The sequence below is a fragment of the Oenanthe melanoleuca genome, chromosome 1A, assembly GCF_029582105.1.
Source record: "Oenanthe melanoleuca isolate GR-GAL-2019-014 chromosome 1A, OMel1.0, whole genome shotgun sequence".
Taxonomy (NCBI): Eukaryota; Metazoa; Chordata; class Aves; order Passeriformes; family Muscicapidae; genus Oenanthe; species Oenanthe melanoleuca.
The window spans coordinates 911,020-938,819 of NC_079334.1; the positions used below are offsets into that span (position 1 = coordinate 911,020).

The 27,800-nt window shown below is 40.8% G+C and overlaps 1 protein-coding gene across 1 annotated transcript in view; it reads left to right on the plus strand.

The window, feature by feature from the left end:
- PIK3C2G (phosphatidylinositol-4-phosphate 3-kinase catalytic subunit type 2 gamma) overlaps positions 1 to 23,394 on the plus strand; it is a 138,359-nt gene extending 114,965 nt beyond the window's left edge. Inside the window, 6 exon segments of the mRNA XM_056511614.1 lie at positions 4,003 to 4,078; positions 9,964 to 10,057; positions 16,478 to 16,621; positions 17,979 to 18,223; positions 18,325 to 18,558; positions 23,276 to 23,394. Coding sequence (XP_056367589.1) covers positions 4,003 to 4,078; positions 9,964 to 10,028 — 141 coding nt within the window. The 3' untranslated portion in view covers positions 10,029 to 10,057; positions 16,478 to 16,621; positions 17,979 to 18,223; positions 18,325 to 18,558; positions 23,276 to 23,394.
- Positions 23,395 to 27,800: the final 4,406 nt, after the last annotated feature.

Genomic DNA, 27,800 nt, shown 5'->3' on the forward strand with positions numbered 1-27,800 from the left:
CAAGTCTGTGGCAAAAGACAGCTGCTGCTGCTGACCATTGTTATATTCTTCTCTGTTTCACTCAGCTCCAGCTGAGTGTGGGCTGGATGGAGACTGCAGCCCAAATCTCATCTTACAAATGAGGGCTGCCCATCATTTTATGGCTGTATTCTAGGGGGGCTGTGCATCTAGGAGGGACACAAAAGCAGGATAAGGCTCCATTAACTAAGTTTGGGTTTGGCCCCAGTGTCAAACACAATTGTAAATGCAGGTTATTCAGTAAAGAAAAAAAAAAAAAAAAAAAAAAACAAAAAAAAACCAACCAAAAAAAAACCAAACAAAAGAAAAAACCACAAACAAATTTAAAAACCCTCAAAAGTCTTTGTAGTTTGGGTCTATAAAGATTTTCTAAGTATCCAAATTAACTGAGGACTTTGGAGGTGAAGATAAACCTTGTGCAGGCAGGTAAGCAAAGAGTGATGCTGTTTCAGCTGTGGGTAGGTTCTATAAACAGCTTTATAGTGACTTATAGGCTTTATAAAAGGACTTTAAAGAGGATGTAAATGGAAATGATTGTAAATTATGCTCACTCATTTTCAAGCACACAGTAAAAACCAGGACCACAGCATTGTTCTAGGGTGACTAATGTTTTACACTGTAAAAGTAATCAATCTGGTAAGAGCTGCCCGTATTTAATTTCCCTTTTATTTGCTGGTACTCCTTGGGATGAGGAAAAAGCTCCTCCATGCTCCCAGGGTGTGGGGGTCCCTTGAACTCCCACCCCTGCTGAGTTCTGGGGCAAAGCATCCAGCACAGCCAAAATGGGGAGGGTTCAAAGGGCTCCCTGTTCCACTGTCCTTCCCTGAAGTTCTCACAGCTGCACCAAGGTCAGCTTTTTCTGTTTCCTTCTTTCCTGCTGATTCTCCATCCTGTTAAAGTGTAGCAGGAGCACGGGTGTTCTCTGACCCCAAATCCACTCCAGCACAGCTGAAAAGAAAGCTGAAAGCAGAGGGGAGGCTGCTCTTCTTTCCATCTAAATTAAATCTGGCTTGAGATCTGGCTGTGTTTCACAAACTGCAGATGCTTTTCTAGTTAGTCTCTGATGGAGAGCAGCAGACAGATCCTACCATGCTGCACTAGTGCAGGGCTGTGCCACTAAAATATTTCATTTGAGTTGTGTCCTAGTGCAGGTAAAGGTGGGATTTGTCCCTTCTGGGTTAAATGGCTGAAAAAAGGTGTGTGAGTTGCAGCCAGGCTGAGCACACACACCAGTCTGCTCCTGTCTGGGCTCATGTGCTCAGTGACCTGCACAAACCTCAGAATGACCTGCTGGAGATTTCTGTCTTGTTAGGTAAGAATGGTTGGACAAATCATAGGAGGGTTTTCTAAGTGCAGTATTTTAGGGAGTTCCCACTTGTTGATTTAAGGTGAGAATCCAGGGGGGAGAAGGGTGAGTGCTTGTGGTCATCCTCAGAGCCTTCCTCCCTGCCAGGGCCACCACGGGCTCTCTGAGATTCCCTGGGAGTGTGACAAAAGCTGCTGGTTAGAAATGGACTCTCTCCACCTTAAAGCAGCTCATACATGTGTTCAGAGCTCTGATAGGCCTGTTTCTGTTTAGCAAAATTAAATTCTATTTATTTTGTCCTTGGGTGTACAGGCTTTATTCTGTGCTTCAGTCACATTAACTGGGGTCCAGCTGATGGGGGTCTCACAGATTTAGGAATCACTTGAAAGTTCAGTGTGGTTCTGTCATTCCTCCTGCCAGCATCAGCCTCCCTGCTTCCCCTCAGGCTTTAGAACCTGCTGAGTGTGTGGCCCACAGGCCAGGACAGCTTTGCCATCAGCTGGGGCACTAGCAGGCTCCAGCCTGTCCTCTTCATGCCTCTTCTCAAGTTCTGCTTTATTCCACTTTAGCCAAATGTCGTTTTTTTTTTTTTTTTTTTTTTTTTTTTTTTTTTTTTTTTCCCAGCCTTCTCTCCTTTGGAATAAGATTTTGGAATTATTGCCTCAAACAATCTTTGCACCTCCTATTTACAAACCTCTTATCTCCTGCATTTCCATTTATTGCAGAAAGAGGAGGTGGAGAGGAAGCAGAAAGCATGCAGTGCTGCTCAGTGTGGAATTTTTTATTTCTCTTTCAAGTCAGTTTGTGTATCTTTATTTCCACCTCCTGCCTACTTCTCTCAAGATCTTTGAACTCATAGGGCCACTTAAGTTTCTCTGCTTATTTTCATGCTGTCAAATAAGGGCTGGGCTGCCAAAAATATATTCTCAACCCTGGAGATTTCCTACACTTGGGACTTGTGCTGAAAGAGCAAGTGAAGGTTCTCTGGGGAATGCTCTGCTGTGGCAGGTGTATGGGCTTTCCCCTCCAAGCTGTCCTCATCAGATGAGAGAATAATTGCTCATGCTCAGTACAGACAGGTGTATTGGCAGTCCACTGCTAGTAACTTAAGGATCTGTCATTCAATTCAAGGAAAACAGTTATGCTGGTTTTTCTTTCTTCTTGTTTTTTCCTGGTTTTTTTTTCCACTGATTTTTCTTTAAAATAAATATCAGTGTAGGAGGAAAAACTCCAAACAGTAGAGTGAAAAATGAAAGGCAACTGTTAAAATAAATCCAGATTTCTAAATCTTATCTCTCCACTGAACATAGACATCTGTTCCTCTGTCTGCTGAAACCACATGTTAACTCCTCACTAGCTGCTTTTGTCACTACCCTGTTCCTTTTCTTTTTTCCTTGCACAAATTCTGCTACATCTTGTCAGACTGAAACAAGACAAATACTACATGAAGTACATCTTGCTGATAAAAGACATGTTATTTTCCACTGACTGGAAAAAAACAATGGTGACATTTTAATGCTGGAATCTGAAAAGTCTCTTGTCCTACCCATTCATTACAGTGTCAGTCCATGTAACATCAGCATGAATGTAACAATTCTAACCATCCTAAAGAATGGCCATCCTGAAATATGGCTTTATGAGAAGCTAATAAAATGCAATTACTGTCCAGCTTTGATTCAGAGTCATAAGAGTCCATTTAAGAATTCACGTTTTTATTACCTTGCAAAATACTGAAATCTGGGGATTTGGTTTATTGTTTTAATTCTCTCCAGCTGACTGTAACTACCTGTTATATATGTTCACTGGAGCAGCACAGGTCAGTACATAAAAATAAAAGTTATAGCAGTACATAAGGTGGATTACCCTTTTGAGCAGGATGGTGAAATATGATGGTGCCTTTCACTCCCTGTGGGTTTCTGGTTTAGGATTTAGCAGAGGATGGAGCTTTTCAGCCTGAGTGTCCATTGAGCTGCCATGGGAGGGGGTTTGCACAGTGTCTGAGCCCCAGGGAGGCACACAGAGCTCAGCCAAGGGCAGCTCCTGCTGCCTGCACAGCTCTCAGCACAGTCTCCTGCCTGCTCTGACAAAGCACCTGCAGCTGCCAGTGCAAGCCTGAGCTGCTGGAGATGGAGCAAGAGCACAGATCTCTGCCCACAGCTTTCTGCTGTCTGGAGGGAGCTGACAGAAGGGGGCCAGGTAGGCACCAAGGCAGCATCCCTGAGTCAGTGCTAAAGACAGCTTTAGAAGGCAACTTCTTGTTTTAGAACAAAAACCACTAAAACCCACGCAGGGGAATGATGCTGAGACCCTGAGCCCCTCCAGCAGCCTTTCCAATATGAGCATCAGGAGCATAGATGTGTCTCCCTTTATGGAAAACTCCAGCTGCAGTGCACACCAGGAAAAGCAAGATTCCAGCAAGATTCTGGCAATAAGGAGGGGGAGCAAGGCACATTCCTGAAGCCCACTTGCCCTAAACAGAAGAACCAGCAGGCTCAGCAAACTGTGCTCCCAATAAACCACCCCAGCTCATACCCCATAACAGCAGAGGGGGAACACTCCCTTTTATTGCTAGCTCTAATACATGCATTAAAAATTACCTGCAAGCTTCTTGGGGGGAGTGATACAAGGAGCAGAGAACAACATTATGTATCACCCACAGTATTTGTGTTCTCTTTCAGAGTGACCTTGCATTCAGCTTCTTCCTCAATTGGCCCAAAAATACCTTGGCAGAAGATTCATCATCTCTGGCCTTAGGTATGTGGATTACCAATCTTATTTCTTTCCTAAGAAATTATAATCCTTGATGGTATTATACAGAGGTGAGTCTAAAGTGTTTAGGTGGTTTGGGGTTTTTTAGGATATAAAGATACCAACAAATAATTCCTGATTTCTCAAGATCTTTGAAAATGTGTTCCTGTAAATTTCTTTCTCTTTCTCACATTTCTTTCAGCCTTGCTTCGTTTCTTTTTGAGTAAACATGCTAATATGCAAAACAAAAGTTTATTTACACAAATGTGGCAAGTTTCTTGTTTTACAAAACAAAATATTCAAAGATTTTGGAGGAAAGGATGTGAGTCATGACAAAGCACAATGTGTGCTTGCACAAGCGAAGAGAATCAGGGGTGACTTCTAAAGTAATTTTCACAATGAGTGGAGCAAGTAAATAACAGAGCATTATGTTAATGCTTAGGCATACATTATTAATGACTGTGGTAATTCACTTCTTGCTAAATGAGATGCTGCACTGTTCCCTTAGCCTATCTAAATACTTAACCCATTTTCCTCTTCTGTCCAGCACCTACTTTAATCTAATTTCTGACATTACAGCATTAAGAGCCAAAGCATAAACCATAAAAAGTAAACTCAGGATGTTTATTGTCTTCCACTGCCTTAGTTCTGAGCTGATAATAATCTCCTGGACTCAGTTTTTAGGCAAAATAAAACCTCATAAAGGAGTCTGCAGCTGCACTCTGCGCCACAACAATTCAGCTGGTTGTTATGTGCTCCCAGTGATAGGAGAGTTTCCAAGATCATCAGTTTTCCACATTTCAGAAAGGATTGTATCTCTGCATATTTAGTTTGCGTGTCCATTAAGTTAATTTAATCCCTCTGCAGACAGAGGTTTCATTATCTCTTTTGCTGGGACCGTTTTTTTTTTAATCCATCAGAACAAAATAAATCCCATTCTGGCTTCTCAGCCTTTGGAAGATTCCCCCTGTGTGGAGTTTATTTGATTAGGGCATGCCATTATCATATTAAACCCATTATGAATATTGAAAATTACTAATGGTTGCTCTAACTTTTACAGAGGATCAAGGAGATAATGCAAAGATGCCCAAGGTGTTGGAAATGTGCAATCTGAGTGCATGGGCTGCATCTCTCTGCAGGAGTCTTTAAGCAAAGATACAGATGTCAGAGTGAGGCACAAGGCAGTTAAAGCCCCAGAATAATTTTGGTATGTCACTAATTTTCGCTGCCTAATTATTACAGTGAATCTGGATGTAAAAGTTTTATGCAAAATCACGAACTGAATCTATAATAAAATTGAGAAATAACTTGCAACATCAGAATTCCTACAGTGGTGCCCTGAGCCAGTACAGTCTGAAGGATGATTTTTGTTGTCAGTGACAGCAGGATGAAGGAGGGGATGAAGGAACAGAGGCAGGGATGTGCTTGGGGGTGTTTGATGGAAGCTGTGTGTCAGGTAACCCAGTCTGTCCCTCGCTGTGCAGTTCTGCTGCTGAGGGTCACTCCTGGATTCTTTGTGTCAGGGTGGACGTGGAACAAGATTCAAACCCTCTGTAAATGCTAAAAGCTTGAATTTTATTATAAGAGAGTCTACAAGGAGCTGCCTGGCACAGCCACATGCAGATTAAAGAGATAAAAGGGGGGAGAGAAAGAGAGAAGAGGGAGGGTAGAGAGAGAGAATAAAGAGGGTAAAGAGAGGAAGAAGAAGAGGAGCAGGGGGAGGGAGAGAGAGTAATGGGATAAAAGGGTATTGGGGTAATGGAAGAGGGAGAGGAGAGCAGAAGTGGGAGAGGGAAAGAAGAGCAAAGAGTAAAGAGAGGAAGAAGAGAAGAAGAAGAGTAAAGAGGCCAACTTCCCATTTGTAATACAATAAATCCTTTTCCATCATGAATATTCTGATTTCCATTATCCAATCTAATACAAAATACTAATTCTATAGCATTTACATGCAACCTCTAGGAATCCTTATATTAGCACAGTGTGTGACATTCTAAACTCTAAGATCTAATCTCTGGGTGCTGGCCAGTCTTTTGTGACTTTGGAGTGGCTCTCTGGCCAAGAGCATTGTTTTGACAAGAGTGGATTACCTTCAGCAGGCTGCCCTGTTGTGTTCATGGTAATTCAGTAATTTGGGCTTTCCTGTAACATCTTCCCCAACAGGTCACAGTGTGGCTGGGGAAGATTAGTGTGTGTGTGGCCTTGAGCAGTGAGGGTACAGGGGCATTAGTGCTTCCTGCCTTCTAGAGTTTGGATACTTCACTTCCAGACTTAGGGCAAAACCTTTGCTTAACACAGGGGAAAGTAGCAAAAGTAACCCAAACCATGAGCAAAAGCAGCCTAGAAAATGGAGCACTGTCATTTACTGATAAAGCAGCAGCAGCACACAAGGTCCAAACAATGAGTTTGGTAAAAACAGGGAGCAAGAGTCATGGCAGGGCTGCTCTGGTCCTGCACCGAGTGTGAGTGTGAGGCAGGTGAGCTCCACCTGAGCAAACATGGAAACATGGATATCCCACAGCTGGGTTTCTGTTCCCAGGCTGCCATGGCCAGTCTTTGCTGGAATCTTTGCTCTGTGGCACTCTGTGCTCTGCTGGCAGCCACAGGAGGCACAGCTAAGGCAGGAGGTGTGTGCTCCTGACAAGGTGCCAGGCAGCAAACAAGGAGCTCCTGGGAGGGCAAAGTGGCCCCAGAGGTTCTTGCTGCCCAGAAACACTCTTGATTTACAGGCAGACTCTAGTAATGCCATAGTCAGCCTGGGGAGGAATTCAGTTCACTGAGCCTGCAGCAATTTTCATGATTGCCATGAAAAAAAGGTACTTTTTTTTTTTCCCCCACAAATTTCATTGCTTTCTGAGGTTATAGGGGTCTTAATATTTGTCTGGTTTGAAAAATAACTCGAGTTTAATATGGGCTGTAACTTTCCATGGGTCTGGCAACTTCTCTGTCAAGCAAAAAAAAAAGTAATCTCTCTCTTGGTTAGGATCAATATGAAATAAGATTAATGCCCAGTAGGATCAGGTTATGAATTTTGATCAAACCAGCATCTTTCTCTTACACTGCTTTAATTTATAAATGTAGGTAATTACACTTACTAAAGTAAAATAAAAATTAAAATTTATGAATTTGTACTCTGCTCCCAGCAATAGAGAGATTAGAAATCAGTGTAAAATTTACTTGACATGAATACTGAATCAGTACTCCCAGTGGGGTGAATTCTGAATTATCTGGATATTGTCAGCATTTCATAATACCAAGCACACTACAAGGCAGTGAGAACAGATATGAGGAATGATTTCACAATCAGACTTTTATAAAAGCCCTTTACAAAAAGGAAGGAAGAAAAGCCTACCAAAAATATCTTTATGTCAAACTTGTTTATTTTTCTTCTCCTAAGTTTATACCTGCTGCAAATATCACTAATTCAGCCTGTTGTGGTTATCCCGTGGGATGTAGCACAGCCCAGCTCCAGTTTAATTAGTTTAATTAATTAGTGCTCCCTGTGTTTGTATGAGCCTCTGTGCTTGGGGGGAGCAGGTAAAGGGAGATCCAGGCTCTCCAGTTAGTTACTCAGTTCATCTCTTAGTTATTCAGTTTCTTCACCTTGCTTTGCAGCCCACAGGTGAAATGCAATGTTTTGCTGAGTTACAGTTTCCCTGTTGAGTTTGTCAGTAGCATCTTCCTCACTGTTCCTATTTCTCAAGCATTGTGCACAGTGTAATGCAGAGCTTGTTTTAAAAGGGAAACATCCCACAAATGGCAGAATATGGGGCCTTTCCTTTTAATTTTTTTCCCATTAGTACTCAATTTATTGCACAGAAAGAGCAAATATTTCAGTAATAGTTGTAGTGTGTAAGACTTCATTTTGCATATCAATTAGAAATGCATTTCCCCTTTCTTTTTTGTGTTTAGTTTTGTTTTGTTTTGTTTGAAGCTTATTTGCATTTCTTACTTTCAAGGAAAAAGTAAAAACCAACTCCCAGAGAAATTCCTTTACTGGATATAAGCACCACACTGTAAAAATTAATGAAAAACAGAGGCACTGGTAGTGCTGGTAGGAAAGGGAAGGTGATCAGCTGGACTCTGATGATGTAATTCAGCCTCTGAAATCTGTTACTCTTGCTAAACCACATGTGGTGACTCACTGCAATTCACAAAATTAACAGAGTCCCACAAGTGAATCGTGCCCTTATGTTAGAACACAACTGCCCTTGTGTCACACTGTGTGTAATAGTCTAGAATTCCACATTTCCTGTTGCAAATTCAAGGCAAAAGGACTCACAGCTTAAGAAAAAAAGAATGGTAAAGTGGTTTTGCATTTAAAAAAAAAAAAAAAAGAGGAATTTAATTTTATGGGCTTCTTCTTACCCTGGAAAAAACTCAGCATTGTCTGGTTCATGGAGTTTTCATCCCCTGTTCCTATTTGCCCACCACAAGAAATGAAATAAGGTACAGTCTTGCCAAGTGATTTGTCAAGGTTCATAATGGAGAATAACAAATAATGAACTGCTGCTCAGTCCGGTAAGTCCCAGCTTAGTGATTTCTTCCTGAGATTTCAGTTCTTCAGGAGTGTTTCAAGCCCTTCTCTAGTTAGGATGTGATTAAAAATGTATTTTTGTGGTCTCTAAAGGGGAGAAATTTTAGATGGATTCATATTCTGAAATCCCACTCCAAGCATCACAAACTCAGTAGTGTTGGTACCCAGGCTGCCTGGAAAAATTCTATTGTGGCAGTTGCATGTACCCACTGTGTTATTTCTAATTGATTAGAGCTCCCTTCCTTAGGATAAATGGCAATTGCAGTGCCCCTCTGGCTGGCAGCAGGACATGGCAGCACTGCCATTGTGTGCTGAGCAGTTATTTTAGTCTCTCCCTGCTCCAGAGGTTGCACACTTGGTGTCCTCAGGAAAACCCACCCAGTGTGGTTTATGCATTGTAACATCCTGTAATGGGGAGAGCAGAGCCGAGCTCATGAGACATCCTTGCTGTGTTTCAGCTTGGCAGGACTGAGTCCTTGCTCTTTCAGCTAAATTAGTGCTTGTGATAGAGCTTTGGTCTAATAAAAGTACCCCAGCTTGCCTGGTAAAAGCAGTGTCTGGGCTGCCCTTGGTGACAGCTGGTGCCAAATGCTCCAGCCCAGCTCCTCAGCCCCTGCTCAGGTGGAACAATGAGCAGGTCAGAGAGCAGAGCTGCTCACCATCTCCTGATTCACACTGCCAAAAGCATCTCTTCTCTGCTGTGTTTCCTCTGCAGGGCAGGTGAGCCACATTGCTAACCCAGCAAATGAAATTTTTTTTTTTTTTTTTTTTTTGGTGGGAATTGTATCAGACTCTTAAAGTGCATCTTAGCATAAAAAATCTATGAAAGCAATGGGTTGCCTGAAAACCAGCTTGGAACACATAAAGTACAGAATGAGGAAGTGAGAATTTATACATGATGTTGTTTCTCAAACTTGTTTTGGAATTGGTGAGGAAGGAAACCTGTTCTTTTTTCCCTTTTTTCTTTTTTATTCTTTCTCTTGGGAACTGGAGGAAAAAAACCCAACCAAAGCAGTGTTTTTAACCAGACAGAGCTGCAACAATAGTGAATAGTGTCATCAGTGACTGCCAAAAAAACCACCCCAATTATTTGTCACTCAAGCATAAATTTCCCACTGAATTTCAGATTGATGGCAATTAGTAAACAGAAATCTCACTGGCAGTTAACAAACAGGAAAGAAAATGAGCTCTGCATGTCAGACCAATTTCTTCCATCACACTCCTTATCCTTGTTTTCTAATTTCATCCTTGATTTAAGCACACAGCAGGTTTTTATATGTTAGCTAATGTGCACTTCAGTATTTTACAGATCTACTTCCTGTTAACTAAAAAACCCAAACTGTCTGGATATTTTCAGCTGCTCAGTCAGCTGGCCACAGCCTGGAGTACAGCTGCTCAAATCCTATGGGAACACCCATCTGACAACAAAGCTGAATCACAGGAGGAACCTGGTGAGTATTTTTATCAGAATGTATAACTCAGAAATCCTCACCTTTGCAGAGTACTGTGAAAACATTCATCTCCAAACAGCCTTTCTGGGATAACTAATTTCAGCTCCAAGTAATGATAGTGCTGTTCTGTCATGATTTAACAATTGGTTTTGCCCTTAGAGCTCACTCAATATGATTACAGGTGTGAGAAGGATACAGAAACTGGGTCTCCTTAATGGCTGCTAATGGCCTTTTCCAAGAAAACCAATTTTGATCCTGTTTTGCCCCTCTCAGCTGCCACCTTTTGACAGCAGTCAGACATAAGGCATCCTGCAGCAGCATGGCTTTTTGCAGCATGTCAGCCTGGCACTATGGATTGATTATCCAGGATTCCCTCCTAGTCCAGCCTGTCTGTGCAGAGGGGAGCAGTGCTGTGTTTTAGGAGGAGTGTCAGTGAGCTGTGATGCTCAGCTCTGTACCACTCAGGAGGCTGTGAGGTAAATGGTGAGTGTTCCTGGAGCCAGGCTGCAGGAGGGGAAGCTGGCAGTGCTCCTGCAGCACAGGATTCCTGCAGCACAGGATTCCTGCAGGTGGAACTGGCTGAGGCTGACTTCAGAAGAGAGCTGGGGCTGTGTGTGAGGTGAGGTCTGTCACTGGAGGAGTGTGGCAGCTGCTCCACAGAGAATTCCATGCCTAGATGTGCTCCTGAATTCCCATGGCTCACCTCTCAAGCCATGGCTGTGGCAAGAGAGCCTTTCTTTGTCTGGCTAGGGGATTTGTTAGCTGTGGGTTCTCAGTGCACACTCTGTGCCACCTCCATCCCAAACTGGATTGCAATCCCTTTTCCTAAATGGGGCCAGACTGAGGGGCTGATGTGAGCACCAGCCAGTAACCAAATGAGGCTGATTGTTTAATTAGTGGTGTGAGGCACATGAGGCTTACACAGCTCTGGCTGTTCTCTGCTGCCACTCTGGCTCCTCATTTGCAGTTCTGGTCTATGACATTCAATACATCTCTGTCCTGAGCTTGTCTTCTGTGTCCTGTGTGCCACTTTGACAGGTGAGATCAGCCTCTGCTGACAGGTCCAATTTATACAAACTTTACCTTCAGGATGTAGAGCAAGACTCTCTTTATTTTTTCTGTTGAGCTTTTTTAATCTAAGTGGCTTTGATAAACTTCTGATAAAGTTCGAATTGGTGGGAGGGGCATATTTAAGTTATTGCCATGCTGAAGATATCATTAAGACTTTAAGCAGGTGACATGGAGATGCACACAAACAATTTGCAGATGTTGGCATCAGTCTTCCTTGCTCCTTGTTTCCATCATTTTAAGTGTGTAGGCTCCCAACTGTGTTCTTAGGAAGTTCCAGCCATTTAATTAACTGAAAGTAAATTACAGCATAGGTAGCTGTGTAGTGCAAACTACAAAAAATCCAGGGTGCAGTTCACTTCATTTTGGAAAAGGACAGTAGGACTTGAGGTTACTGTGCTGCTTTTGGAAGCAGGTAACTTAAATAAACCCATTTTAGTGAGTTTACAGAAGTGGTAGCAGTCCCCTTCAGCAAGACTAACAAGGATTCATGGCTTGAAAATAAGGTCATTGTTTTGGCAGCCTAACTTAAGCAATCATATTTGTAAATCCCAGGCTTCCAAATCCTTCCTTCCACCTGGCCATGCACCCACTGTTATCTGATTTGAAATATGAGTAGTGCTTCAGGGGTCTGTGATGCTGGACTGCCTTCAGACCAGGAACCTGTAACAGAAGCTTCTTTATCCCATCAGTAATCTGATCAGCTTCCTGGCCATATAAATCAATCTTTCTGATGTGCTCTCTTTTCTTTTTCCTTTCCTTTCCTCTTTGGTTGAGCTGAACAGGGATTTTAAAATTATGCCAAGATCATATCTTATTCAAGACATGTTAAAGCTATTTCAGGTGTATTCAGTCTTTTGCAGAGTCTCACTAATTATATTTTAGTGGTTCATCTGTGCTGAGATTACTTTGCTATCTTGTTTTATTTCATAATTTATAGTAAATAATTTTTGTTCTGCTTTTCCCTATTTAATTTATCTCTATAAAGAGATTTTATGATGTGTTCAGATGTGAAAATAATTGTAGTAGGCCAAATTAATCCCAAATGTAGCTTCACATAACTGACAGGAATTGTGAGAGAGACTTTTGATGCACGTAAATAAATCTGATTTAGTGTTTGTGTGAGTTTACTTCTAGGAGTTTTAATAGGAGACCTAGATCCTGCTAATCCTATATTGATATACAATGCACAAGAGGCTCCCCAAGGAGCTGGTATTTTATATATATAGCCACTCTCAGGTGTCTCACTGGCTCTTTAAAGGAGGAAGCCAGAAAACTGCAGTGCTCTAACTTGGCAGGAGTTTTTCCTGAAGGAAATTTGCCCATTCACGGGGGGTGTCTTAGAGAAAAAGTGCTGTGCAGTGGAGAGAGCAGTGCTGTGGTGCAGGGGGATGGTTAATGTGGGAGCACAGCCTTGGATGGATGCACCCACACGTGCCAGGGGTGCTGCAGATGCTCATCCCTCATCACTTCAGAGCATCCTCTCCCTCACTGCTGTGACATTCCAGCCATGTGCAAAGAAAGACAGCTCTGCTTGAAGAAAACTATCAAAATTTCTGCAAAGACAAACAACAGAGAACAGCCTTTTGTGGCCATTAATCTAATCTAACCTTCTGCAAAGAAAAAACTGTATATTTAATCTGAGGAAATACTTGCAGTCAGGAAAACTGTTTGAACACAGAGATGTTAAGACTGGTTGGTAATGTTTGCCTACAGTTTAAGGCTGTGGGTGAACAAGGAAGACAAGTTCTGTTAAACAGATATTTATAAGCTACTAAAAATGTTTTATCTCAAGATTTCCCTCAGCAATTCATAGTTGCATTTGAATCATGAGATTCTCCAAGTCAGGTGGCTCACTGCTTCTACTTTGATTTGAATGGCATCACCATGATTGCTGAGGAAAATAACTTTAAATTCAGTTTTCAAATATGGAAAAGCCACGATGCCACTAAAATGCCATTTTCCAAATACGCATATTACATATATATTACATATACATATATATACATATATATACATATATATATAAATATATAAAAATATATATACATATATATATATATATATTACATACATATATGAAGTCAGCTTGTTGGGGCATTGCTTGCTCCTCTCAAATGCAGACACTTTGTGCATAGGGACTCCAGCAATATTGCTGTCATAAAGGGAGGCTGGGCTAGAAGGAAACATCTGTGCAGGGGTGAGACCCTCAGAGGCCTGGAGAGTTGTCCCATCATCAGTTACAGTCAGATTCAGGAGGCTTTGTTGAGCCACCAGCCACAGAAGCACAAAAAGGGATATTCCAGATTTGTACAATTTTACAGCATGGCAAGTTGTTTCAGAACTCCCTAGACCATGAAGGAAAGATGATTTTTTTTTTTTTAGGCCTGTCAGGGGTCATGAAAAACTCAGAATTTAAATGTAAACTGTATTTCCACCTAAAAGGGCTTTTGATGGAATGTCTGAATAAAAATGGCTGGATTTAGTTTAAAAAAAAAAAACAAACCCAAAACCAGAATGCTCTCCTATGAATAAATCATGGAAAGTGTGACTTAGATGAGACTCATCTCTCATATGGCAGCAGAAGTCTTCAGCATAAATGAAGGGTAAACTTAAATGTAACTGCCATTCAGGACCATTACATGGAATTTATACATCTTGTAAATGTTCTGCACTCACACTACACTGCAGCTGAGTAAAATACAGACTCTCCACTGGGGTTACAAAAGCTGTAAGTGTATATTTAGGATCCTTCTTTTAAACAAACATATTAAACATCACAAGGGACAAACTCATTTCCATCTGAGAAAAATACCTAAAGCAAGGATCACCTTTGATAGTACGTCCATACAAAGTTGCAAAATTGTTGATTTCAAGAGCAGAAAGTACAGATATAAGAGTGGGAGAAGTGAACACCAACACAGCATTGGTGAAAAGCATTCCCCTGTTACAGCTCTACCCTTCTCAAATCCCTTTTCCAAGTCCCAGTGGCCAATTCCCAGTTCCTGGGACTGCAGCAATGCAGGTTCTCTTCTGCTCCTCCTCAGCTCATCTCCTCTCTGCGTTCTGCCTGCCCACAGCTTTTCTCCAAGTTCTTCCTCTCCTCATTTCACCAGCCATGTTTGCCTCATGGCTGCAGTGATAACTCCCTGACCCTTATTCCCTTTGGCTGAGGAGCACATTCAGTGCAGGGCAAGCTGCAGGCTGAGGGAAGGGCAGCAGCCCAGGGAAGAGGCCATGAACAGGCACAGGCTTCTCACAAGGAAAGGGATGTGACTGCCAGAGAATCCCCCTAATTATTCAGACTGGGAAGTTTCCTTAACATTTTTAACTGCCCCAACATATTGTTTCTACTTTATGCCTCACTCTTATTCCCTCTCTTTTCATTCTGCCTCACCCTCAGTCTCTGGACAGGCATAGAAACAAGAATATTACAGAGACACATCTGTGAGTCCTGGGTCACCTTTTCCTGATTCCTCCAGGATACAGATTCCTATACAATGCCTGGTATATCTAAATATATATCTGTATCTATATCTATCAACTATCTATATATCATATATCTATATCTGTATCTGTATCTATATATATCTATATCTATATCATCTATATCTATATCATCTATATAATATCTCTATCTCTGTCTCTGTCTCTATCTCTATCTCTATCTAATCTATATCATCTATATAATATATATCTATATCTATATCTATATCTATATCTATATCTATATCTATATCTATATCTATATCTAATCTATATCTATATCTATATCTATCTATATCATTTATATATATCTATATATCTATATCTATCTATCTATCTATCTATCTATCTATCTATCTATCTATCTATCTATCTATCTAATCTACCAGTATATATAGCAATACTAGTATAGCTAGACCAGTACAGAGGAGCTGTACCCTCCTATGAAATAACAATCTTGAGCCACAGATATATCAAAACTGTCTTTTCCAAGTATAATTCCTCCATGCTTCCAGGCAAAACAAGCTACACCAAGAGAACCCTAATTTTGTTATGATAACTGCTTTTACATGAGTGGTTTGTGCTAGTTTCTGCTGTGCCAAGCAGATCCTATCCATCAGCAGAGGCTTTATTGACACAGCAAAGGTGCCTGAAACCCTGCAAGCACAAGTGGCCATGCAGTTGGCTTCAGGAATGGTTTTAATTTGCACAAATCCAAAGGGAAAAGTTTTGACAGCTCTTGTTGCACAAGGGACTGGACAAAATGGATTAATGCCTCAACAAAATAATGTGGAAACCTGGTCTAGATGAAAAGTGCACTACAAGAAACAGAAGTGTAGCTTTGGCACAGATTGACAAACTACATTTTAGCTGTACCCCGGGCAGATTTGCTACTGGACCAGTACTAAGATAGAAGTGATATATCCCCTTTGGAGGATAACATGATTATTAGTAACTGGCTTACAGCACTCTGAGCTCTGTAAAGGAAACAAAAATGAAAGTTTTACAACCTTGTTAGCTCAACATTTCCCCCCGCTTTTTTTTTTTTGTTGCTGAAATTGTATGGAGAATACAGCTCTGATGAGAATGCCATGAAGAGAAATGCAGTTTTTATCTTTAGAAAACGTGGTAATGACTTGCCTGTAGTCTCTAAAATATCTAAATATCAGATAAAATATCTAAATATCAGACAAACTATCTAAGTATTAGAAATGGAAAATCCCCATCACTTAAGACTTCCTCTCTGCTTGCTTGCCCACAGTGAGGTTCTCTGATGTGCTATAAGCTCCAAATCTTAATGCAGTTCAATCAGACTATTTTTTAAAGTAACTCAGCCAGTAGCATCTCTGAACAAGAAATTTAATCTGCAGTGACAAGAGAAAATTAAGTTTATTTTTCACAAAGATCATATTCATCCAAAGGTGCTTGCTTCTTATGATTTCAATCTGCATGATTATGTCTTTGTCAGTCTATAATTAATAGCTTAAACTTCACTTTGAGTGAAAACCAATTTTTATTTAGGTTTCAGTTCCCAGAGAACAGAATTAGTAAGACAAAAAAAAACGTCATCAATAAGGTCACAGGCAAGCATATTAGAAGAAAAGATAAGCATTTAGATTTTTCAATTCCATTCCCCTGCTCACTGTGGTGGCTGAACTGCAAAGCAATAAGGTAGCTGTGCAAATTATACCTTGTGAGAGTGTGGATGGAACTTGAAATACTCTGAAACCATAGAATGAAAGGATGTTTAGAAATAAAGTTTAGAAGTGTTTTTGTACTATGTTCCTTTGCTGATCCACATTACTGCAACCTAATAAAATACTACTGCAACCTCAGTAAAATAATAATTTATTTTTTTTTTCTTAGATGTCTGCATATTAAGCATTTCAGGATGACCTGGGACTGTGGCCTGTGTTTCTAAAAATGAAGGACTGAGTCATTGCTGACACATGAGAAGGGTTGGTTTTGGCTAACTGCTGACATCAAGAGCCAGGAGTTATTTGACACAAGGTATTTAATTGCAATTTAATTTACTTTTATGTAGTATTCTCCATGAAAAGCATCATAAAATCGTATTTTGGTACTCATTTTAAATCTAAAGAAAGGTAGGAAAGTGTGAGATCAAGATTTAAAGGTGGATCTAGGTTTGTTTGCAGGTTGCAGCAAGGTTGGGTTTCCCACAGTAAATGGGAACAATGAACTTAAATACCAGAAAACAAAAGAGATTCCGAATCAGAATTCTACAGATGGCTCTATTAATTACAGACTGACCTGCAAGCTATGTGCTATCTTCTGATAACTTTAAATTTTGGGTGTTTGAGATGTGATGTAGTTATGAGTCAGGCAGGATGTGAGCCCAGGGATCTCTGCAGTGATGAAATCTGCTGGTGGGAGTGCAATGGTCATTAGCACAGAGGTGTTTTTCCTTCCTCATCTCATTCGAAGCTAAATGGATTCTAGAAATCATCAAGTCTCTCAGGTGCTTCTGCAGGAGGTGGGGTGAAGTGCTCTTTAATAGAATGCAATATAACAGTAAATGAAAGCTTCTGACAGACCTTGACAAAGCTTCTCTGCAGCGCTCTGTTCTGAGAGCAATTCATCAAATCACCCTTTGGGCTTCACTTCAGGGTTGTTTTTTCTGGATTACAGTGCAGCAGGAGCAGTGGAGTATTTATTCCCTTTGCTGTCTTAGAACTTGGGAACTTCTGCTGGAACTCATCCGTGAACAGACTCCAAACACTTTTCTGGGGAAGAGCTGAGCACAGAGTGCATCAGATCACTCTGTTAGCAGCACTGGGAGGAAACCGATTTGCACTTGAAGATAGCCCACACACAGGAAATATTCACCCTGAGGCAGCTCCTCAGGCCGTGTTAAACCACCCGAGGGATGCTCAGGGTCTGGGGTTTCGAATTTCAGATCCAGGGCTCCACTGGGGAGGCGGAAGAAAGGGAGCTGAAGTTAGCAGCACAGTGCAGAATTACAAGCTGCTGAAGTTAGAAATGCAGCTCCGTGCTTCCTGAATGACAGTGACAGAGCAAAGTAAGAAAGCTAAGAACATTATTGACCTTGTTTCACTGCTAATGAGACGTGCAGAGATTCTACAAGTGCAGGAATGTAAAGAGTGTGCTATTGATGCATTCTCCCCAACAATGAAATCAAAACTCTTCAGCACATACTGCACTGAGCTCACCCACAATACTGTGGTTCATTATTTCCATTTTTTAAGCAATTTCTTTGAAATCAGAAGAACATCTTGAAAAAAAAAAAAAAAATTTAAAAAATCCCTGGTCTTGTTCTGTAAGTAACAGATGACCTGCTTGGTGCTTCAGGTGTTCTTATGATTAACACAGCACTTCACTGTTCCAGCTCCTGCTTCCCCAAAACTGGAATGAGAGAACTGTGGGCTTGGAAATGTTGAAGGGGCAATCTTGGCATCTTTAGCTGCCAGGTGCAACTCACTGTGAACATGTGAACGTTTGTCCTGTGTGCCTGTGTAAGGGCAGAAGTGCTCAAGATGGGGACAGAGCAAAGCTGACTTACACAGTGTGACACTTGCTCTCACAAGTACTCTGCTTTCATTAATCAAACTGACTTGGTCTGGCCTACTTCAGGTAATTTTTGCACTCTACTGTAAATATGCCTGCTTCTAATATCTTCCCTTCCAATTATAGACAGGTAATATTTTATCTAGCACTTTTCCCACCTCGAACAGATGAGCTGTGGTTCCTGCAGTGCCAGCCTAACGAGGTACCACAGAGCACTGCCAGCCCTTCTGCTGAGAGCTGGTGTCCACCAAGCCCAGCTGAAAATGCCTGCACTTCAGCTGCTTCAACACAGAACCTGCTCACTTTGGCTGACACCTGAATTTCAGCTGCCTCAGGGCAAAAAAACAACTGGCTGAGTCCAGCAGTGCTTTCATCCACCACAAGAGCTTGCCTGGATTAACGTGAGTCAGAACATTTATCTCCCTGCTTGTAAGCTATGTGCATTCAGAAAGACCTGCTTGTGTGTCTAATGTGTTTTTAACCTGCATTCAGCACCACAGTGCTGGCTTCATTTGCTTTGCTACCACTGCAGCTGGGTATGAAGGAAAACCCCCTGCTCTGCAGCTGCACAATGCTGTTTCTCCTCTCTTTGGTGATTTCCTTTTTTAAGGCTTTGCTTATAATGATGCCTTGGGTTTTAGCTTTTATATTTTTCAGAATCTCTGCTGCTTAGTGTGTAGGTCTGAAACTTCATATTAGGTGTTAATAAGTTCTCTTCACATGGTGGTTAGACAAAACAATTCCTTTCTAGCTAGAGAATCAAGGACATCTGGTACCCAAAGGCAGAAACAATGGCTAAATAAAGGGGGGGCAAGCCAGGGGCTGAGACTTCACAGCCTGGGGCTGTGGTTGGGTAATTGACCCCAAGATGTAAATGAGCCAAAACTTATAAAAGTGTAAAAACTCATGACCAGGATCAGTCTTGGAGCCAGGCTCTTGCAGTGCCCAAAGTGGATCCTTTCAATAAATTCCTATTTCATTCCTTTTGCTCTGCCTGGTCTCTGTTCCAGGTGAGCCTTTCTAGGCAACAATAACTCCCCTGTGAGACAGAGGAGGCAGCAGCATCCTGGTGTCACAGATGAGAAACAGGACAGAGGAGTCAAACAATGAACAGCTGCTCAAAGCCCCCATAAAAGAGGATTTGAATCCTTGCACACCACCCTCTCTGCAGAGCACAAGCACCACTTGCTTCAGGACTTCCAGAAACTGCACATGGAGTGTTTGGAGCCTGACACCCCTCCTGTCCCCTGGCTCTGTTTTTCTGGCTCCTGGCTTAATGAGGTGCTTACTTTTGTGAGAATTCCTCAGAGCCATAAACACTCAGCAGCCATTGCTCCCGGGCTGGGATTGATTTGTGGCACAGAGGATCTCCACAATTAAGCAGTGAGTGATACAGCCAGCTGTAAATAAAGATAGCAAGGAAAATTAATAGTAGCTTGCTAGAGAATTGCAGGCTACATACTTGAGCAAAGAAAATAAGGTGTTTTTTGGTTTTTTTTTCTGTAATTCCTAACAACTACTGCAGACTAGCTCCATCAAGAGGAATTAGATCAAGACACACTTGATATTATTTTTTTTTTTTAATTTTGCTTTAAATATTCTACCTGACATGGAATCTATGCCCATTTATAGAAAATGAGCAATTTGTTGGGCAGCTGGAGTGAAGAAGAGGTGAGCAAAATTCCCAGGAGGAAAGGAACAGACAAATGGCATTCTTTTTGATTTTTTGTTTTCCTGATGAACATTTCTGATGCATTTCCAATGGTGCAAAAGTTGACTCTGTAGTCAGTTATGACACAGAAAGGCTCCAGAATGTTACTTGATATTGTTTCTGCTATGCACACCCTTTTAGCCATAAAAAAAGGAAATAATGGCTCGAATGTATTTTGTATCTGCAATATATTATATTATTTATTACATGTGTAGCCACATAATAGTATAAAAATATATATAATCCCCATAAATCAGGAAGTTCTATGACAGTTTGTGTAACCTGCTGTTCAAAAACACTTTAGCATTTTGAGAATTGTCTCCAGTTCTACTACTGTTTTTAAGCCCTTTTCCAGCATTTGCCAAATGCTTCCTCTCTGTCCATTTTAGAAGAATTGATCAAAAATGGTAAATAATGGGTGAATAATCTAGAAACATGTCTGATAAATTTGATTTTATGTTGGAGGGGATGGGAAAGGTTCAGAGAGCAGCTGGCATTTCTAGGGCAGGGGGTTATGACAGAAACAAAAATGAAATAAAACAGAAGGTTACCACAGCTTGCTTTTTGCTTTGGTTGGTTTTCCCCAGGGATTCAAAAGGCCTTTCTGAAAATGTTCCTTTTCTTTGCAAAGCTGTTTGGTTTTTTTTTCTGCTGCTTTTTTTCCCTTCAAAAAAGACACTTCAATTGCACATTTTTCTACTGGTTTTACCAGTTTAAATCATTTAGCCTTCTGAGAACTTGCCATTTCAAGCAACTCTGCTAGTTTGACATGTAAACTGCAGTGCTTGTTGAATCTTGAATTAAAATTGTAACATGCACTTTTTTCAGGTCACTCATTGCAAAAAGTCCAAAACTTGCTAGTACCACTCATTTCCACTCTGTAGATCCATCTTCCTTTCCTTCCTTTGCCAAAAGTTCTAACTGAACAATATTTTACATTAGATGGGGAAAAAAGGAGTACTTCTTCCTCCTACTGCTTACCTAGTCTGAACAAGTTTAGGATAATTAATACTCAGCTTGTTACAGTCAAAAAATTCCTTGAAAACAAAAAAAAACTATTCATAAAAAAAAAAAAAGAAAAAAAAACCCCTATGACTTAATGAAGCAGCACAGGAAGAGAGGGGGAAATTATATTTAATTTATTTTATTTTTTGCATGTTGCAGAAATACAAATTACTAGAGGTGGAATTAAAGATTCTCCCATTAATCACAGATGCACAGGAGCAGTGGCAGCTGCTCATGGTCATTAATGACAGAATCATTTAGGTTGGGAAGAACCTCTGGGTCTGCACTGAATTCAGATCACCTTGTTCAGGATTTTGTCTTGAAAGGCCTTAAAAATCTCCAAGTCTGGATACTCCAAAACTTCATGGGCAAACTCTTCCAGCTCTTAATTATTCTCCTTTATTCTTCCCACCTACTTGGAATTTCTCCTTTGATTTGATGCCTGATGTGCTTCCCCAGAGCTGTACTTAACCTCCATCACTTATATTGTATAAGAAGTAGAGAATGTGGTGAGAAATCTGTCCAAATGCTGATTCTGAAATTTGTTCCACCAAGGATATGCTCTGGGAACCTTGTTGTGATACTCCAGATATTCCCAGCATTTGTCTTCAAATCAAAAGCAAGATAGGCATTTCTGATTCTGTAAAATACATGTGAAGGCATTGTAGCTAATGAGGATAAGAACAAAACCAAAATTCTACAAGGTACATATGATGATACATAGAAAGCTGTTAGAAACCAAAATTCAGTGGAGAGAAATGGTAGCAACATAAACTCTCTTTTCATACTTTAGTGAGATAACTACTTATCAGCACACATAACTACATCTGTTATTTTAGGGAAACCATCAGCAAAATCTCCATGTTGTTGACAGAACTGCTGCTGAGCTTGGTCTCACCAAAAGGAGTTTAAACAGAGACTCCAGTGTAGAAATGACAGAGCTCAAATATGCACTTGAGTATGAGAGTTTGAACACAGAACTAGCCAAGAGCAATGCACAGGCAGCTGCAACCAGGACATCTGGTCAAAAGGAATTCAGAACGTGCTTCCTGGGCACAATCTTTAGGAGTGTCTATTTCCCCAACCCTCTCAAATCCAGCCTGAAACTCTCATTGCTAAACCCCTGGGTATTGATGTACAAGTCTGTAGAGTGCAGGAACAGTCACAGGAACAGCCACAGTCATTGAGTCCCTCTGATACACCATGAAATATAAAATACATTGCCCCTCCTCCCAGTTACCATGGACTTGGAGGAACTAATTCCTCCTGAGGTCCCATTTCCTTATGAGCACTGGTCACAGGTATCATCTCTGTCATCTGGGATTTGACTTGGTTTTTAGGCAAATACACTCTGCAGCTGCAGGTAGGGGCACACACTGTACTGGCTGAAGCTTTGCATTTCACTAATTGGCCTGAGTATTTAGCAGCTAAACCCAACATTCTGCACTAAGCATCCTGCATTCTCTTTTCTTTGTTGGTTCAGGAAGTATTTTGTAGCTTCTGAGTTGGGAGTGCTTTGTAAAGTCTCTGCTAAGTGTATTTTGAAGCCCAGCTCTCTCACATAAAAATCTTCATTTCTCTGTTACCTCCAGCCTCAGAGCTGCTGCCCACAGCCACGTGAACTGCTCCTTTGTGTCTTGCATTTCTACAGCAGGAGAAGGGAAAAAAAAATCAACAAAAAAAGAGAAAGTCTAGGCTTCCAAAATGAATAACCCAGCAGCCTGTTTCTTACCATGCAAAGGCTTGATGTTTCAGTGGGGTGAGAGGAAATGAGGCTTGACAAGAGTAGCTCCAGAACAAGGTGGATTTATACTCATGGTCAGAAACCATTACACTCCAGAGGCTGTTTGGGTGACCTGGGTGGTTGGTGTCACTCTATTTTCTTTGTGCACAAGGTACAGCTTTTCCCGTAACATGTTTCTGCAGGAAAGCCAAGGACTGAATGAAATGAAACTTTCACTGCCCTTTATCCAGCCTCAAATTTCCAGGCATGTACATGAATCCTCCTCAACTTACTGGCAGTCATTCCAAAACTAAGCAAACTTTGTCCCTTCCCTACCCATGCACTGCTTATATTTTAGCAAAATGTGGGGACACAAATTTGCTTTTCATGCTTTTCAGATAAAAAAAAACTAATTCAGTTTCCAAGTGTTGCTTATTTATGGCCATCTACTATTCTCATGTGATTAAAGAGCTCCTGGCCTGAGCAGGTAAAAACACTGCAAAAGTTTGAAAGTTTGGGTTTTCCAAAGCACAGCTGAATACTATACAAACATTTTACAAATAAAATCTTGTGCTACTTGTTTTCTGTGCTGCAGCAGTTCAGCATGCACAGAAAGTACTGACATTGATATGGATTTGCTATTTCACAGCATTTCATAACATGATGTGTTTCTGTGCAGTGCAAGGAACATCCTTGAAGGATGGAGAGGTGGAGGAACTCTGCATTCTGCAGCACTGAACCCTGAGCCTGCCTCTTGGCACCTTCTGGTCTGAAACTCACTTTGGGATGTGTGCTGAACCCAGCCAGGGATGACTGCTCCCCACAGCTCTGTTCATGGCCAGAGAACACCCTGAGAAAGGGCTTTTGGAGGCTGATTTACACTTGAGTGCAATCAAATGCTTCCATTAGAGACCATGCCAGTGCTACCTAGAGGAAAACACGGTGGGTTTCTATTTGAGGTACAAGCTGGAGCTGCAAGGATTCATGACAGAGCCTGAATTATGCATCCTGCTCTGACATATGAAACTGCCAGCAGCTGAGATTCACTGGGGACTGGGAAGATGCTCATTTGGAAAGACTGAATATGTAAGTTATTTGAAAATTTATGACATTTTTTGTTCTTTTGGTTGTGGTGATACTTTGTCCTAAAAAATGTTTTTCTACTTATTTAATAGAAGAAAAGCAAAAGCTGTTCTTATTTTCTCCTTAAGAGGATTTGCCCATGGCACACACAAAACAAGTTCCTGCAAAACAAGAATGGCTTATTTGTATTTTTCTTTTTAGCCCTGTAAATAAACTCAAGTATTCAAAAATCAATATAAAGCTTTCCCTATAATTAGAATATTTAGACATTAAAAAAACCTGAATAGCTGGGAGGAAAGCAGTCATGTGGAATGTGCCTTCATGCATCTCATGGTAGCATTGGGTTGGGGTTCAAGCTGATGAGCTGTGGAAAAGGAAACTGAGACAAGCAAGTGAGTTTGTGTGGAAGCTGAATCCCCCATTTGAATATATCATATAATCACTCTTAATTTCAGTGCAACATCACACTGGGTTTTTTTGGTTGGGTTGTTTTGGGTTTTTTCTTTTAAGAGAAGAAGCCTTGGCTGACCTTGAATAAAATCAATTCATTAAAGTCTAATGACAAAATCAGGATTCCATTTTCCAGCTACTTTCCAGGGGGGGAAAAGCATGCATTTGTGCTGACAACTTGAAGTGTGATCAGTGTATATCTACAAAAGAAAAATCAATCTGCACAGATGGTCTAAATACTTGTAATTTTTTGTGTGCTTGGATTTCAACACAATTAATTTTTCTGCAGAAGATTAAGAAAGTAAAAAATGTTCTATCCCATTAAGTCAGGCTATTAAATGTAACAGTGAAGTATAATTAAAGCAGGTTTTGTCACTTGCTAAGTCTCACTTTTCATCATGACAGTATGTAGCCATTCTGTTCTCAATCAGTTACCCCAGCTCTTATTTTCCTGATCAGAGCTGCACAGGCACTAATACTGTCCAGGGCAATGGCAGGAAAAGGATGGGAGGTGTCACACACTCTAAGCCATCAACAGTGAAGAGCTAAATGTACTTATCACTAATAAAGCAGACAGAAGAGAAAATCTTTTTGAATTAATGTTCATTTTTAAATGTGCTCCTATTTAGAGCAAAATTAGAAGTGTTTCCTTATTTAAGTAGATGCTGGAGTTGCAGCATTGTGCTCTGCCACTCCCTTCTCTTCAGTACAGGGGCAGGGGGAGAAGAGATGGGGAAAAACCCTTCTAGGTCAAGATATTTAAGAAAAGCAAAAGCCACACATGTAGTTAAGGGAACACAAAATATTCCTGACTTCCAATCAGCAGGCAATGTCCAGCCCCTGTCCAGGAAGGAGGGCTGCAGACAAATGTCATAACAATGGCATGCCCAGCAGCAGCCAGCCACTGGTGTGCTACCCATCCCTTCTAGCTGCCAATACACAGCCCAGCCCTGTGGGGGGAAAATGAACCAGTCCAGTGTCAGTAAGTGAAATGTATGGCCAAAAAAGCTTTTTCATTTCTTACTTCACTGCATTGCAAAAACGAACATTGTTTTCATTATTTCCTTGATCTGCTTCAACCAGCTGGATAGAGCAGCCTAAAAACACCAAAAAGACCCCAGAAGAAAGAGAGCTGAGTTATTTAGAGATCAGAAGCAAGGCCATAAGGCTGACCTTGAATTTGGTTCCATGAGAGCCTCTCACTCCTGCCCTGACTGGATGGAGTTGCAAATGAGCACAAATGACCCCATTCTGACTGCACTCTAAATGCTTTCAGAAGTCACAAAGTTCAGCTGCCCTGGGTAACAACTGCTTTTCCTCTGCATGCAGAACATGAGGAATTTCAGACAAAGCTTTCACAATTCACCTGGTATCAAGGCACAGACAACTCCAAATGCAGGTATTAATTTACAGAAGGGAGAAGGACAAACTGAAGCTTCTGCTTCAGCATGTTTTAATCCTTATTTTCTCTCTTTCTGCCCTGGCAGGAGGCTCAGCATCCCCTCAGGCTCCATAAACCTGTCAGGTAAGACAGATAAGGGGGAACCAGTGGATTCTACTGAACATGAAAAATCCACACATACTTTTGTGAACTTGGAGATGCTTTGGGTCAAGCATCCCTCTGTCTGTTTGCCTGGAGTTCTCTTCAGCCAGAACATTACCTCCAGGTAAGAACTTCATGCTGTTACATCTGCAAGCCCTTTCTACTCTCTAGGTGGAGACATTATAAGGCTTAACTGTATAAAAGCTTTTAAACCCCTTCAGAAAGAGGAGGGATGTGAACTGAGACATGGCAAAAGGTTTATTTTATAATTTGAATAATAATTTAGATAAAAGTGTGGAAGTTTATTAAAAATAACTAATAAAAAGAACTTAGGATTCTTCTTGGCTGGTTAATATGCATTAAATGGTGCATTTATGGTGCAATATGCATTAAAAGATGCAGGGTGGGAAATGTTACTTATAGTTTAAAAGATGGGATGATTAAAAAAGGTGAGAGATCTGCTGGGAGCTGGCTGGTGGGGAAATCACAATGGCAGAACTGAAAACTCAAAAGTCAGAAACCTTGTGTCAATACAATGAGACCCAAAACTGATGGTATGTATTATTTTCATTACCCACATACCACATAAAGCATTAGGAGACTGCATATGAAATTTAAAGTTACTAAGGGGGCATCATCAATAGAAGGGAAAATTGAAATTGTCTGGTGGGAAAAAACTATGGATAATCCTGAGGGTGGAAATAAGAGAGTAAAATTAAAATTAGCACGTGAAACTAATAGTCTATCATTCTCTGGTTCTGAAGAAATTCAAAATCCAGTGAAAATATAACACCTCCACTGGTTTATTCTTTCCATTTTGTTTAGGCTACCTCATAATTTGTTTCATCAGACAGTATTAAAAACTTCTGGAGGACTATTTAGAAACTTTGAGTGATTTGGCAGCAATGACAGTCTCCCAAAATTACCTATTCATTAAAAAAAGATAACCCACAAAAACAAAGGCTCCTTTTTCACCTGAAGCTCTGTCCTTGACAAGCAGGTACAGTGCCCTGGAAACAGCACATGGAAAAAGAGAAATAAGTGAAAAGCTAAGAAAATTGGTTCATAGGTAAGAAAAGCTGAGGCTGGGACACAACCTTAAATGGGACTGAAGGTATTAAAAGAGCAAATCCACAATTGCAAACTAAGGAAGGAGAAACAGAGAGGAATTGAGCAGGAGGAAGGACAAGAGTTGGAATGCATGATTTACCACGAGGACATGGGTATGAATCCCCAGATCCTCATGGCTTGAAGAATATGATTCAATAATTGCTGAAGGATGGAACAGAGGAGCCCAAAGCTGCAATCTGGACCCTCCCCTGCAGGACAGGAGTGACACAGGAGCCCTCTGCTTCTTTGCATCTTTGCTGGCAGCACCTCTGAGTGATTCCCAATGGCAAACAAGAGCCCTGTGCAGCCCAGGGATAGGAATTGTTAACTATGGAAAATGCCTTTGCTAAGTCACCCAAATTCATTCTGGTGCCAGAGGTACACAGAGGAGATGAACATGGAGAGGAGATGGATCATGGGGCTGAGAGGTTTGGTTTTGGTCATGTCCAGAAACTTTAACTTTCTTCTTCTTGCATATAAATGTAAAATGTTATTTGCATGATCACATTATTGCCCATTATTTTCCAGCAGGACTTGAGTTTCCATGCACTGCAAATATGTTAAAGGAAGCAGTGAATGAGGCAGAACTGCATATGGAGAGAAGTAATGACTACCAGAATGGAGTCACTGAATGCATCCCTCCACGACTGGAATCTTTTTTCATCCATAGACTGCTCACATTATGCTAATCACCTAAACCATCCTTCCAAATATGACCAACAATAGTGAATTTCTGGAGCACCAAAAAAAAAAAAAATCATGATGTTTGGTCTGATGATGGGACTTCAGTGAAGGTATGAGTCTTGTTTGTTACTCTGAAAACATTAGAATCTAAAATTAGATCCTAAATATCATAGATGGAGTAGCTAAATATATTAGATACTTTTTACAGTTTATTTCAGTTTCCTTTATAATATAGGAAAAAAATCTCCTTTCATTAGGATGTCATGAAAGTTATGTTTACTGTTGTTTAACATCTAACCTGTAATGATAAGGCCAGAAAAACTAATATTTTTTT